The 15,332-nt window shown below is 37.0% G+C and overlaps 1 protein-coding gene across 1 annotated transcript in view; it reads right to left on the bottom strand.

Moving 5' to 3' along the window:
* The window catches only part of UROS (uroporphyrinogen III synthase), a 12,930-nt gene extending 127 nt beyond the window's left edge, over positions 1–12,803 (bottom strand). Inside the window, 9 exon segments of the mRNA XM_009704265.1 lie at positions 2–40; positions 669–767; positions 2,713–2,798; positions 3,268–3,351; positions 7,704–7,778; positions 8,989–9,063; positions 10,734–10,830; positions 11,845–11,928; positions 12,741–12,803. Coding sequence (XP_009702567.1) covers positions 2–40; positions 669–767; positions 2,713–2,798; positions 3,268–3,351; positions 7,704–7,778; positions 8,989–9,063; positions 10,734–10,830; positions 11,845–11,928; positions 12,741–12,803 — 702 coding nt within the window.
* Between the last annotated feature and the right edge of the window lie 2,529 nt (positions 12,804–15,332).

Here is a 15,332-nt window from a genome sequence, read left to right as displayed (position 1 = left end):
CCTCCATGGCTTCGGCAGTTGTTGGACCGATAGCAGCAAACTGAAATGACATTACTTACAGTTACCAGAACATAGTCAGGTACGGCATCCGCTCTTACTACCTGCTTAGGTACACATCCTTCCTTCTTTGCTGACATTGTCAGTGTATCAACTTGCATGGCTGAGTTAGTTTACTAAACTGTACTAACCATTTCAGGTTGAAGGTTTTCAGTATTAAAATCCACCTATCAATTGAGCTACTTAAAAATTACTCAAGGAAGATTATTTTTTCTCTTGCCATTACAAACACTTAAAGCTCTTAGTCCCACAAAACACTAAAAGTGAGAGGAATTTTAATACACCTCAGCCTGATTCCAGCACTACTCACACCTTCATGTCACTAAGAGAAAATAAAGTCTACACCCAGTGGAGGCTAGGTAAGGTAGTTGGGGAAAAAAATTCTAGGTGAAAACAATTACTTTTTCTTTTTTTATAAAAACAAGCTCTCGGCTATACAATAACATTTGTATTTGCTATCTGTGTATTTGCTACAACCTGTTTTTTCAGAGAAATAAACACAAACAAAAGAAAATGAAGGTTTGTAATGGGTGTAACAGCTTTCCTATCTCTCATTCGCCCACCCCAAACTTACTCCCTGTTGTATTTCACCACTTTTAAAGAGAAGATACCTTGATGTGGTTGATAAAATCCCCCGAAAGCTTCTGAATGTGCTGGAGGCAAAACTTGACACCAGATGGACTGAAGAACACGATGCTTGCTGGAATTCCCTGAGTAAAAGTAACCAGAGGTTGGCACAGATTACTCACTCTTCAGCAGCCTATCAGTACTTTCACATAAATCCCTTCAAGTGTCTCTGTATGGACGTGAAGTGTTTTTACTGATGAGAAACAGCAATGAAGCCAACAGAAAGGGTTTCCTGTGGTGCAGCCAGCCTGCCAAAGCCCCATTCTACCACAGAATGCTGAAATTCAGGTGTGACTTTAACCAAATACTTTGTCACACAAGCGCTTGGTGATAAATGTACTGAAAGTGTTCTGGAGCCGTACTCATTTTCCCGTTTAGCACGAAAACTCAGCAACTGATTTCCCTAAATCCATTCCCATCTATCTCAGTTCTGTTTCCCAGCCCATGTGGTTTACCCCAAGTTCTGCCTGCCCTTGGGCAGATGTGCTCTGGCAAAGATGAGGTGATGCCTTAAATCTGTAGGCGCCTGGAAGGGCTTTCTCTCTCAGAATAAGCCTGCCTTAAGATAGCAGCAGCAATCTTCTGGAGCCAAATGACATTGCAAAATTCTGTCTGGAGTGAAGGTCCCAAGCTCTTCAGCTGCAGACCCAAAGCACATGCTTTCCTTTATCATGATTTTCCGTCTGACAAGAAAGATACGCTAGTTCCACTCAAACTACATCTGTTGTTATTTTATAGTGCATGACTTGGAAGCTAGCCTGACCTCACGGGGGCCAGAATGACAGTTTAACACAGTGCTGCTCATTGTCTCACAAAGTGCTAAACACTTGTCATTTTATGTCAGCTCTCCATGCTCTAAATATATAACCACAATATCATCAGTTACAAACAACTAAAAAGCGCATGAGAAACACATTTTAACAGCTTTACACTGAAACCAACATCTAATGGCAGCAAGCAAGGAGTTCCGTAAAAAGAGAGCAGAAAGTTACAAAATGCATATGTACTACTGATGCACTTTTGTAACTGCTATAAAGTAAATACCGCAGGGATTAGAACAGCCATAGCCACCTAGGAACAACCAGGATACTACACTGTATCACTCAGACTGCCCGTGCCATAACCTTTTAGGACCTCTTGAAAGAGAACTTGAAAATCAATATGTAATTTAACAAGATGTTAATGCACAGAGTTTAAAAAGAGGTGCAACGTGCTCAAGGAGGCCAAGTTTCTGTAAGACAGAAAGCCTGCATTTTGAATAAAATTAGTCCTACGTACGTGGGCTCCTACAAATGGGAAATTTAGAAAGCCGATCTTGAAAAAATAAAAGCAGTTAGTAGTACCTTCAAATCTTTTACTATGCACTGATCCTTGCTTAATGACATTTACTAGATAGTTTTAAAGAGAAAAACATTATAATTCTAGCAAATCCGTCTCAACACTCTTGTCAACAGCATGTCATTTGGAATTCTAACACTTAAAATGAGATCATTAATACATTCATAGACTGGATAATCAGAGAAGGAACACTGAAACTATGTAGGGTAGATTACTGCTGGATTCTGATTTGTAATATATAGCAAAAATGTCCAGTGATATTTCAATTACACTAATAAAAATTCATTAAAAAGCGGTTCAATAAATACCCTCACTAAACATAATTCCTGACATGGTACTACTTAAAAAGCAGTCTTGTTCACCTCAAAGGAATAAACTGAATAGGTAATTATTTATGCAGTTACTTCCCAGTAATTCTGAAACATACACTTATTTTGAAAGGTAGACGAAAGGTGAAATGATTTGTTTTCTTCTTCAAAGAGCGGCAGCACTCTGTCTTCTAGGCTCCTTTATAACTGCCATAACAAGTAACTGAGGGACTCATGCTCTGCCTGAAACTTTGCTAAAGGATTTTGTTGATAATCAACAGGGAAACAAAACAAGAAGCCTATGCAAGATATTCTTGTATCACCACAAATACCATTTACAGACAGCTGAAAAAAATTCTCAAACTACATCAGCGTCCAGTACCTGTTGTGAGAAATAACTGCTCAAAGATTCTTGCAGATCACTGTGTTGGGTTGTTTGATAAACAGTAAGGCCTTCCAGAGGTATACCTGGAATCAGGATATACATTCATAATTAAACAGGGTTTCATGAATTTCTATTATTTCAATAAAACACTCTCAACCAACTAATTGCACTTAGGTGTACTATTTTAGGTCAAAAAGATGCACAAAAAATTCTGTGGAGGATTTGTAGGTATTTCTAGAGTTGCAAGATAGACTAAAGCATCTGTAATCAGAGGACCTCAAAGCACACTGGAAAACTGGCAAGTCACCGTCCGTCTCACAGATGAGAACGCAAGTGAAGAACAAGGCAAATAACCTTGCTCACATCACGCTACAGCTCAGTCCCAGAGCTGTGAGCAGCAATCCAACCTCGCGGTTTTTACTCCCATCTTCTAACTTCTAGCCAGCTTAATAGCAAATTCAATTTTTACTTTTCCAAATGTGGTTCACAAGCTTTAGATACAACTTTCCTCATAACTGACTAATTAAAATGAGGCTCCAAGGGAATTTCCACCTCTTTCCCGAAGTACTGTAGGAAGTACTTCTCTTTTCAGGGCTCCACAAGGAAAAAGAAGAGCTGAGGAATTAGGTTTCTCTCCTGTAAACACACAAACAAGAACTTTAATTAACTTATGTCTTTTTATAATCAAGAGTGAACATGATACATTTAATACATTTTAAAGGTATCAAATGTTGAACACTGCAGTAAGTGCCGCATGCTTCATCACAGACACAGCCCTAAGATAAGTGAAAACATCTGCAGTGCAAACGCATCCACAATTCAGAGGACAGAGGCTACTTAGCATGTACATTAAAAAATATTCCATAACTATAGTATGAATATATTGGCTAAAAAGATCTCACAAAAGATAAACTGCATTTCTATTCCCCTTGCCATTCCACAAAGCAAATCAAGTACTGTGCAGGTTACCTCCTCCTCCGAAACACAATCTTCCTCGATTTTATATTTAAAATCTTAGTCCTGCTCAATGCATGACAGCTCGCTCTATACACAAGAATGTTCAAGCAGACAGAGAGGACAGAAACACTGTGCTGAAAAGTTTCAATCCATCTGAAACTCTGTTTTCTTACTTCCCCAAGGAAAACTGATTCTGCTTCCACTGCTAGGGTGGAAATGGATATCTTCACTCGCTCTTGACCTCTAAAATGGAAGTGCCCTCCAACTTTAATTACTGTTACATTGTCAACATGTGAAAGCCCCTTGGTGATTTTGGAAGGACCTTTCTGATAAATGGCTGTTTATAACTTTCCTCTTGTAGGACACGATGCACCTGGGATGCAGGTTCCATAGGTTTTGTATGTTTCTAATACATTATCAGAGCAGTAAACAAATTCTGCTTAAAAAATACCACCACTCATGTTGCCATCTCGAGGGTTACACCTCCTCCATTCACGCAGCCACCCTGTACCTCAAGCTGAAATTCTACACAGCTGCACACAACTGCATTCATTTTTCAAATTAAAGGAGAGTTCCTGAACACATTATTTTATTACTAATTCAGATATGTTAATACACATGTTTAAGAGATGACTACAAGGAAAAGAAATGCCTTTTTTTTTTAAGCGTTGGAAGTAGATTCTTGGTTTGTAAGAGTGAGCATCAGAAATGCCTCAGGGAAAAAAAAAGAAAGGACAGCATAGTAAAAATCAAAGGGAAAGACCCTTGTAAGAGTCAACACAGATATATTCAACTCTCCTACTGCACACCAAAGTTTTATTAGAAACCATAGATATGTTTGTAATAAATTACAGGAAGGAAGAATGAACTTGGGGCAGAATCTAAAGAGATTTTAAAATAGTAAGATAAACCCCAAATATTTCAGCATTAGTCCTCCTATAACTCATGTCAGTTAATTGAAATGTCAACATGATACCTGTAAAGAAATGCTAATCCTTTTTGACTTGTTTTTACAAAGCACAGAAAAATTCCTTAGTAGGCCATAACGATACAAGCAGCACTGTCCCTAACGGTATCCCCTACTTCTGTGACCAACACAAATGTTACTCTGGAATAAAACTAAAAAAATGTTTGCCTTGAAAAGAGCGTAAAGCTAGCTAGCTAGCTAGTTAAGGAGCAAAATCCTTTTTTTTCCCAATCACTTCAGTTGAAGTGGGTACCAAAGCACAAAAGGTGAATAACAAAAGAAATACCATGACTTCAGATTTTATTTTTATTCTGACAATAAATTCTAATGATATAAAAAATTTAGAGCTTTTCTTTTCATTTACTTATCTTTTTATGCATAAACAAAAATAAATACACACATAATAGGGAACATGATGTAATTTAGTCTGTACTTCAAAGGTTGTTATAAACCACTTGATAAATCGAGAGCGTATAAATATGCACAATCCAATAAATCATTGACTATGGTTATATGTACCAACAACAAGCAGTCTCCAATGACTGACATTCACTCTTTGGTTATCAAAACCGAAGGGTATTTAAAGGCAGTCATTTTTGCAAGGATGACAGAAGTGCTGCAGCACTGTGTTAATTTAAATAGCCTGCTGGTGTTCTGGTATGAAACCTCCCTCAGGGTACGCTACGTAAGAGGCTGTAACCCACACAGATCTCTCTCTCCCTGTGGTGGCTACCAGAAGCTGCTGCTGGCTCTGGACCGAACTCTGCTCTCACCAGAAATTGCTGGTCCCTGTCCTGCTCCCTCCATGACTGCCAGCTCCTAATTCTGCCCGAGCGTGCAGGCAAAGCAGAGAAACAGTCACGGGATCAAACACGGTCACAAGTGACAGCGTCTGCAAACCAAGCAGCTCCCAAGGGAGGAGGAAGAGCCAGGGTGATCATCAACTAGACTGAGAGAATAACCAAGCAGGTGTTACAACGCAGTAACTGTGCCAGTCGCAGGCTCACCAATGAGGAATTTTTCCACTCCTCGTACTACATGCATTTTTTTCTTTAGACCTGCTCCTCATTTTTTTCACATGCATACAACAGAAGAGACAGGTATTTTTCTCGTCTTCCCTCTCAAAAAAAAGCCCCTCCATCTGCAAACTGGCAAACAGTAATTCACTACCAGAAGTGGATTTCCTAGCACTACAAAATCAGCTAAAACCTTTCTTTGTTTTAAAATACCTGTTGAAGAGTATATACGGGTTGTTCTTCACTTGTGGCATTTTTGTGCTGAAAATTTTGTTTTTAATTTTCAGAATTTATTATTTAATCTTGTGTTGGCAACTATCATTTTTATCATTAAATACTCCATAGTTAAAATACTTTATTTGCCAATGAATTACAGAGCACCCTGCCCATAAAAAACAATACTTGCCAGCTCCAATCACATTTTTCTTTTACCTACAAATCTCTGCTACTATGCAGACTTTGCTGATCAACACTCTCCTGCATATCTAACGTTATGCCTAACACCCAAAAATAACATGTCAGTGTTCTTGACATCATCTCCACTACTGAAGCACCTAGCACCTTATTCAGCAAGTTCATAAAGTGTGGTCAGCAGTAGGGCTTTTAAACCAGCAGATACAATAATTCATGCAACATCTAGAATAATTGCACTGATTGTCATTTGTTTCTGGGTCTAGGGCTAGCCAAAGGCAGGCTATTTACTTCGACTGGCTGAATAACATGGCTTTTCAAAGCGATGGGCATTCTCTGTTAATTAGCGGATACTCCATGAGCCTCTAGATGAAGGTTTTGGTTTCCCTTTTCAAATTTGGGGTAGAAAGTCCTTCAGCGAAGGACATACCTTTGCATCAGACTGAAAGCTACCCTCTAGTTTCACTATGAGGCTCCTCACTTTCTCATATGAGCAGGGATGCACCCCGGGCCATATAAAAGTACAGAGAAGGATCTGCCGGCTAACAGGTTGCTGCTGAGATACCAAACCTTACATATGATTTTCATCTGGTACAAAGATTATTTTAGCAGTAAGTTTCAGAGTGTTTGGGGACTGATTCTGCTGACTTCTTTTAATAACTGTTCCTCCCAGTGTATACGCAGACAGACACTTTGATTGCAGCATGTACCTCAGTCCTGGATCCCCTGGAACGCCACCACGTGTGTCAGAAGCTCTGAGGTCAAACTCATTGCACTGGCAGCTCCTGCTTATGATATTTTCACCCAAGTTCTGTAAGCCTGTCTGTACGGACACATAGCCTCTTTTTTCACAGCTTGTACTGACCCACCCACTCAAAAAATAATCAGCCCCTAAGCCTAAAATTGTTTATTATTGTTATTGGAAATTTTAACAAATTACAGCAAAAAAAAAAAGTGGAAGTAGACTAACTAGACTTTTTAAATTACCCAACAATCTGATAACGTATTTAGAAGCAGCAAACAGATCAGCATTACAGCTTTAACCATAACAAAATGGTTAAACAAAACATAAACCATCATTTTAACTAACCCTTTCTGCAACTTCGTCAAACCCACTCTCCTTTGGTGCTGAAAAATAGATTCCTCTGAAACCACAGGTTAACTCTGAGGAGAGGATTTCCCCTTATCTACTTTGAACTATGGTATGGCGAAAAATCCCCAGCATCGATTGGTTTGAAGCAAGGAAAATCAGGTCACCTGAAGTTCACAGAGAACCAGCACACCTATAGTCATGATCATCTAAAACTTATGATTAAGCAGCAATTTCCAATCATTACAGCTCTGATCTTTTAGTAAAACAAATACTTTGTCTCCTGGGTCATAAAGTACTATTAATCAATTACAAAGTCTAAGATTTCATGTAAATTAATATTTTGTATAGGTATTTCAAAGTACTTTTTATTGTCGTTTAGAGATATCACCCACGTTCCCCGAAGCTGAATGCACGGGTTCTACATATGAGATATATGCAATATGTACTTCTGTGCTTCAGTGTGCACTCAATTTTATTTATAGGAAATTCTGAAACAATGAAAGGTACATTAGCTTAATTTAAGTAGAAGATTTTAAATACTTACTTGAGCAAATATATTCAGCTAATTTTTCTGCATTTCCAGACTTTTCTCCTTGTGGAGTAAGGCCAATTTCTTCCACTATAACCAAAAGTAGCAAAGAAAAACACTGAAATCAATGAGAACAATTCAGATTTACCATCCCAGAAAGATGAGTTGAAAAGGGAGACACAACTTGATCCAGGTACACAAATACTTCTTCGAAAAGCGAAAAAATTAAGAGCACTTGAAGTAGTAACATGCTATGAAAAATTTGATTTTGGCTCTAGAAAGACATACATGAAAATGAATAATTCTGGGGATAGCTAAGCTGTTCTGGAGAGTTTTTAACTCTTGTACCTGACGCAGTGAAACAGCAAGCACTGTCTGACTATGCTGAATGGGCTGCAGTTCCTGGCATGGTTTGGTTGCAGCTAGCTTCCCAATGAGCGTATCGCTCTTCTTTCGAGTGAAGGTTGAAATCCTACTGGAAAATCTGAGAGTATAAAACTGGCTGCTCTTATTTAAACAAGTAAGTGGGGATGAGATGAATCCCTGAGAAGTTAACTAATTTGGGACTTGATTGAATCAAGATGCTTGTTAGGTGTCACCAGCCTGACTGAAAAAAATACGCCACTGCTTATCCAAATTATTTTTGGACTAGAAGCAGGAAAACATCAAGACATTTAAAATCCTCAAATGCCAGTCTTTTCATAGTATTTCCTGTGTACTTCAGTGGAAGCTAAAGCTACAATGCAATTTTACCATACAAAAGGCTTTCACAAACTAAAATCTACGTTGCATTTTTGTTATGCACTGAAAATATGTATTGCATTACATTAAAACCAGTGTCACGACAAATAAAGCAGTTGGCCCGCTGAAGTCAATGAGAAGTACACTGCTAACTTCTTTTTGACAAATACCAAATACCTCAAAGGAACACTGAGGGCAAGACAGGCCAGTGCATCAAACTTCGTACAATCTCAGACAGTCATCCAATTTCATTTCCAAAGTGAATGAGAAAAACCACATGCAAATTAAGACCAAAGGGGTTTTTTTCTTTTTTGACGAAATTTTTAAAGTAGTTATCATCACATTACAATAAAAGTAGTAGAAATCCAGAAGCTAGATCCTTAGCTGCAGTAAGCATGTATAGTTCCAATGTGTATACAATTACCTATCTCCAAAATTATCCATTTATAAAATTTACCTATATTTTTTTCTGAGCATTCTTGAATAGCAGCTAATACTCCAAAAATTATATTTACAAGACAGATTTATCTAAGACATCTTTTTTTGAACCCCAGCTTACCTAAAGAAGCTGTAGCTTTTCCCACCACATATGCTGGTTTGGTATTCCACCTTTGTTTAAGAGATTTTGACCAAGCTGAAAAACAATAAACTAAATTTAAGCATGTGGCAACAAAATATGAATGCTAAATGAGTATTTAGACTTCTGTTTAATCTACAAATACAGCAAAATAATAATAATTAATACTCCACTACGTATTTCAGCAAATCTGGATGTACAAAATGAATTTTTAATGTATTATGTACATTTTAAATGTATTACACAGGCTTAATTTGAGTAAACAGTTCTTAGCTGCTTTTCTTATGTAGCATTTTTAGTGCACACTATGCCAGATCACATGCAACTTGCAATGTTTCTTTGTATTTTGGAACTAAGAACTTACCGAAACTCACAGGAAAAAAAGGCACATAGTACAAAGGGAGATTTAGATACAAACTGGTGGTTTAAAATTGAAGGCTTAGGTTAAAAACAAATATAATGTTCTATGAAAACAAATAAAGGGGCACAAATCCATATCCATGCACTACTGTACTCTACAAAGCAACTCACTCTTACACAAGACAAATACAGAAATTTATTCTATTTTAAACATAAACCAAAAATAAGTTATCAGTGCAGAAATAAAATGTACCTGAGACCAAAATAAAATTACTAGGAAATGCTTTTCCTCCTTCAGGCAGTAAGTAGGTTATAGATTACACCTCTTGGTTCCAGCTACCTGATCCCTATGCCTGAAATCCTAATGGGTCAAAACCAGATACACTAAGTCTTTTATTATCTTGTCTTAAAACAGTACAGCGGAAACTATTCTGAAGAAGGAAAAAGATAAGGATTTATTACCTTTGAAAGGAATCCAAATAGGAACTAAAGACCCATTCTATTGATTAAAATATGTATTTTGGCAGCTCCCAAAAGTCCTAATCAAGATTAGGGATGAACTCTAGGTAAGAGATGACATTTGATCAAAAATCCTAAAATATAGTCCTCTGCTGTTGAAAATGCTAAAATAAGCTAACAGTCTATTTCCTGCTTACTCAAGAGTGTAACCTTGCTCACTCTACGTTGATTAGTATGATTACAGCCCAAATATGTAGCAGATAAAGTAATAAAACAATTTAAGCGTCCATAGAAACACAAAGCCAGAAGTTATCAGTTAGCATAAGAATTTAGAAGAGTTTACAAGGATTTGATAGACCATTGGTATGGTAATTTCCATTTAGCACTCTGCAGGATTCTTGCTCACAACTAATCTGTTGGCTTTTATGTGTCACCACTTCTTCACCGCTTTTTAGCTAAAACTTAATTCACTTGAGAAATTTTCTATTCAAGACAGAGAAATCCCTTTTTCTGTAAGACTTCATATGAATTATATAGGCATAGAAGTAGCAGTGGCCAGTTTCTGTCACATGTTCCTCTCCTTAAGGAAGGAAAGTAGTTAGTAAGCAGAACTAGGCACTGCAGCAAAATGTTCTTTATGCATAAGATAACTAAAACTGGAAAAGGTCACACTAATTAGTAATTTGCACCAAAGCTCTTTCCTTTCATTTTTAACAACAGCGTAATTGCGGAAAACCCAACCCTTAAAAGCTCTATTTAGCATGAGGCCTTTATGATGCCAAAAGAACTATGAGACACAGGTTTCTTAAACAAGGCATACTCCGAACACCTGCTGGTGGGTGAAATAAAAGTACAAACTTCACAAAATACTGAAACAGAAAGATCAAGGAATATAAATATGCACTTACCTTCATTTTTACTATTCTCTTTTAAACATATCTTGATAGCTTCTAATGCTCTTGGACTGGTAAAAACTAGGCCTCCATAACATTCTGGATGAGAAAGCTACTTATAAACAGTAAATTTAAGAAGTAAATAAAAAAATTTGTAAATAAATTTAAAAATTAAGTTGATCAATTCTTTACAATCTTGTGAAGAACAGAACAGCTTCAACAAATGTCTGAAACTGAACCTCGCAAATATTTATTACTATCGGTAGCCAGACTATTTATTTACAAGAGAAATGTATAACAAATCTCAAATGCAGAACAAAACTTGCAGAGATTATATTAATTCTGAGAATCTGTAGGAACGGACAAAGATTCCTGTCACAGAAATGAGCTGGAAGGATGGGCAAATGACATATGAAGTACTTACAAATTCATACAAGAGAAATTAACTGTTCCTCCAAGTTGTAATACAGAAGGTACTACCCAGACAGCTGCTTGCCCGCTGCCCCCTCAAAGAACAGTTAAGATTACTAATGAGGTCTCAAAGATCAGTACAGAAAAAGGAAAAATGTTCTTGGATCACTTGTAAATGCAGATCATGACACATTCAAACACCTAACAAAGTTCAGTGCTGTTGGAGATCATCGATAAAGGGAACCTCCTCCAGATAACCTTTTCAACATTTAAAAATGAAATATTTACATTGAAGAAAGAGTAGAAGGAGAACACCACTTACACAATTTTATTGCATGTAACTAGAAGATGCAGTACACAATTTCAGTAGAATGTAAGGGTGAACCTCAGGTAAGCTTTAGCTGTCACTAGAGTCTTCTAATTTTTTGTTGTGACAAAATGCCCCAATGCCTGTGACTACCTATGGTCCATCAACTTAAATGTGAATTCTATCTGACCAGGTGAATTCTTTAACAAGTATGAGCAACACACTTGATGTTGTACACAATATTGGATTGTGTTGTATACAATATTGTATTGTTTACAACTCTGGTTGTGAACACACACAAAGAGGCAGCACAAAGGGCATTACTGAATCAAGATAAGACACTGCATCTTGGCAACCACGGTCTAAATTCTGCTGAAAATAAGACAACTGAAATAATTTAAAACTTACCTTTTCAAATAAGCTTTCAAGAGATATGAATTCAAATGACAAAACTGGAATCAAAGTTGCTTCAAATCCATATAAACCTAATTCCTATCAAAAAAAGGTTTATAGCTCTTGAAACAGATTTCAAAAAGTAGTTTTCTTCTTTTGCAAAGCATTGACTAAGCACAAATATTTCTTTTTACTAACGTAAAATACAAAGGCATCTTATTTGCTTTTACTAGTGAATCTAGTTTGGATTTGTTAATTATTTAGTATTACAACGTAATACTAAACAAACAGCTGTGGAAATGAAGCCTCCTACATAGCTACTGCATAGTTACAGTACACACCAGCACATAACTCTGAAGTTCCTGAGTGACAAATGATCACCGAGTCCTGCAAATACTCCTGTACATCTCTGTAATTCTTTTAAAGTCAATAGAACTGCTCTTATGAGTAAGACTTACTCACATGGCTAAAGGCAATAGCAGAAAGGACCACAGCAGCAGGTAACCTCTTTTTCACATTACATTCCCAGTAAGACTATTAACATTTTTTGTATTCTTAATTCTACCCATATGAACATAATCGATATTAATTAAGATGAAATTGTTTTAATATCAGTACTTTGCTGAGAGCTTTAATGGTGAATTCAGTACGAATGCTCCCTAACTAAAATAATTTTTTCGGTAACAGCAGATTTTCTAGCATACTTTTTTTCTTAGCGTAATTTCAAACATGCACTCCTAATTTTGGTTATTTTACTTAGAACATATCATAATTTCAGGCATGCACTCCTAATTTTGATTAAGCACATTCTTCACTTGAAACAGTTAAATTAATCTATCTTGCTGAACACTTGATAACATTATTTAACAATGAAGAGACACAATTGTTTACTTTTTTTAACGTTTACTCACTGTAATATACGGATCTGGTCCTGAATCTTTGTCTTTGGGCTCCTTCAGCAACACAATCTTCATTGTTTACCAAATAACTGCAAAAGAACTCTGAAATACAATAATGGAATTTATCTAAATTAGATCTAGAGGACTTTCTATTGAACTGTGACTTTAATAGTTCAGCTTCAAAGAAACTGGGTTGCTAACAGTTGCACTCTCTATACAATGAGTAAGCAGTTAACGTACATTCTCTGGGTATGAATATCCACCCTGATAAGACCAACAAATAACATGCTGTCTTTAGATAATACTGCTTAAGGGAGAAGCTATAATGAAAGTCATCAAGGAGAACACATTTTACAGAAGATTATTTTGTAAAAGAAGTAACAACCCCTACAATGCAGTCACGTTCAGCAATGTAATACGCTCCTATCTACAAAAACTTACTCTATTCTATTCAATTCCATGCTAGTGTGCACCCTATGCTCATCAAAATGAGTATGCAAGAGCTCATGTATCAAGTGATTTAATTTGATGCATTTGGGGTCTCACCGTTTTCAAGGGGGAAAACATGTGCAGGGTAATGTTTCAAAATATTTTTTTTAAAAATACAAACATATGGGTGTATATATACACGCATTTATACATCTGAATATCACATATATAATATTCATATGCCTTCTTTGATACATCTACAGTAAACAAGGTAAGACTAAAAAAATATATTCTGCCATTAAAATGGAAGATGACAGTTCTCAAAGTTGACTTTGGTGGTGAATCCAAAGCCTGTTACAACACGTAAGCAAATATACCAAGCATCAAAATAAACAAATACAATAATACAAACAAACAGAAATCCATTCTGTAACTGCACATTTTCCTCAATTGTCTATGCGTTACTTTCCTGATAGATTACATACTAGCAAATTCTCTTTAAATAAATAATTACGAATATTCAAATGTACAGAACATCTTTAATTTTATTCATTTGCATGACATGTATTGAAATCCTCAAAACTTCACTGAAGACAAAAAAACCTGTTCAGACAAAAATGAAAAGACAAAAGGCAGCTTTAGACAGTCGACAAAACAGGATCTGGCACAAGTAACGAGAGCACAGTGTCACACCTTCACCTACAGCCAGAAGTACTGTGAAATACAGGTGGTGCAAAGGGAACCCAGACAAACTACCCCCAGGAACTCACTAGCTGACTGTGATACTACATTAATTTTGTGGATTTTAAACTTCTTTTTTTTTTTTTTTTAATCTAGGTTTTAAAATATGGTGTCATAATTGAGGTGTTTAATTCTGAATGTCTTACAATTAGACACGGAAGTGCTCATTTGTGCAAGACTTCCAGCACTCAATATTGACACACCGGGAACTGGAAGGTGTGGTGGGCCGACCCAGGCTGGAGGCCAGGTGCCCCCCAAAGCAGCTCAAAGAAATCATACAAGTTGTATTTTGGACTCAAGTCATCTGGCTCACTTGTCTAAAGAGCAAGGCGGCACAGCTCTGGCGCTCCTAGAAGGCACTGGCGTATTTTCAGTTCTGCCGGAAGGCAGCTCCTTTATCGACTCCAAAAAGGGGCTGCAAGTGTCCAAGAGAAGCAAATTTGACCTAGGGAATCTGTAAGTTTGTGCATTCATTAATACCATGTATTTTGATCTGCTACTCTCTGACTGCTTTTGGTTTTACTGCTGAAAAAATCAGTCTCTTTTTCCGCAGCCATAAACCTCTTGGACCATTCTGTTCTTTCTGCCTACGTAGTTCAGACTGGTTTACACAAATTTGGTGACAGATGTGACCAAATGAAAACTGGTGGAATACACCCATTTCCAAATGCCAGGTCCTCACACCCAACACTTTCTTAGCAAGTGTGCCCCTGTGTCAGCCACTGCTGACACATCTCTGTGAATCCCGCCAAAATGCCATCCGAACAGGCAGGCAGAAGGCAGACAAGATCCCAAAGAGACACAAGTACACAGGAGCACATTTTCAAACCAAAAATATGCCAATATATATTCAAAGGGCGAAGAAGTTAAAAATCAATTATGGATTCTTTTGGGGGGAAAACATACAGACAAGTTTTCATAACTTGCTGCAAAGATGCAGGGGTCTCACTGCACTGGGAATGTTAAGAGAAATACAGTATTTTTACAGGTTTACTTGTGTCCTTGAGATGTTACTAAAGAGTGCCCTACAAATGCCTGAAATATAATTTTCAAAACAGCAAGCTTTCTGCTAAATACTCCTACTGAATCAAAGAGCATTAAGAGAAAACACATAAATAAGACACGCAGCATCTTTGGTAATTTTTTATGTATTCTGAGGGAAATTCACTACAAAGATGTATTCTAGGTATCTTATATATTATACCTATAAATTACATCTGACAAATTATATATCTAATCAAGAGAGGTATGCACAAACTTCTAAACAACCATAAAAAGTTTCTATTTAGAACAATGAATGGACTCTGCTGAGTCCAGCAGTGCTCAATCTGTATCTGGAAAAGAGAATACGTATGAATAATCTTGTCGTGGTTTAACTCCAGCCAGCAACTCAGCCCAACTCAGCCACTCGCTCACTCGCCCCCGGTGGGATGG

This window comes from Cariama cristata, unplaced genomic scaffold (genome assembly GCF_000690535.1).
Source record: "Cariama cristata isolate BGI_N322 unplaced genomic scaffold, ASM69053v1 scaffold6427, whole genome shotgun sequence".
Lineage (NCBI taxonomy): Eukaryota > Metazoa > Chordata > Aves > Cariamiformes > Cariamidae > Cariama > Cariama cristata.
Note: the sequence above shows the minus strand (reverse complement) of the source record. Positions and strands in the feature narration are given on the sequence as shown.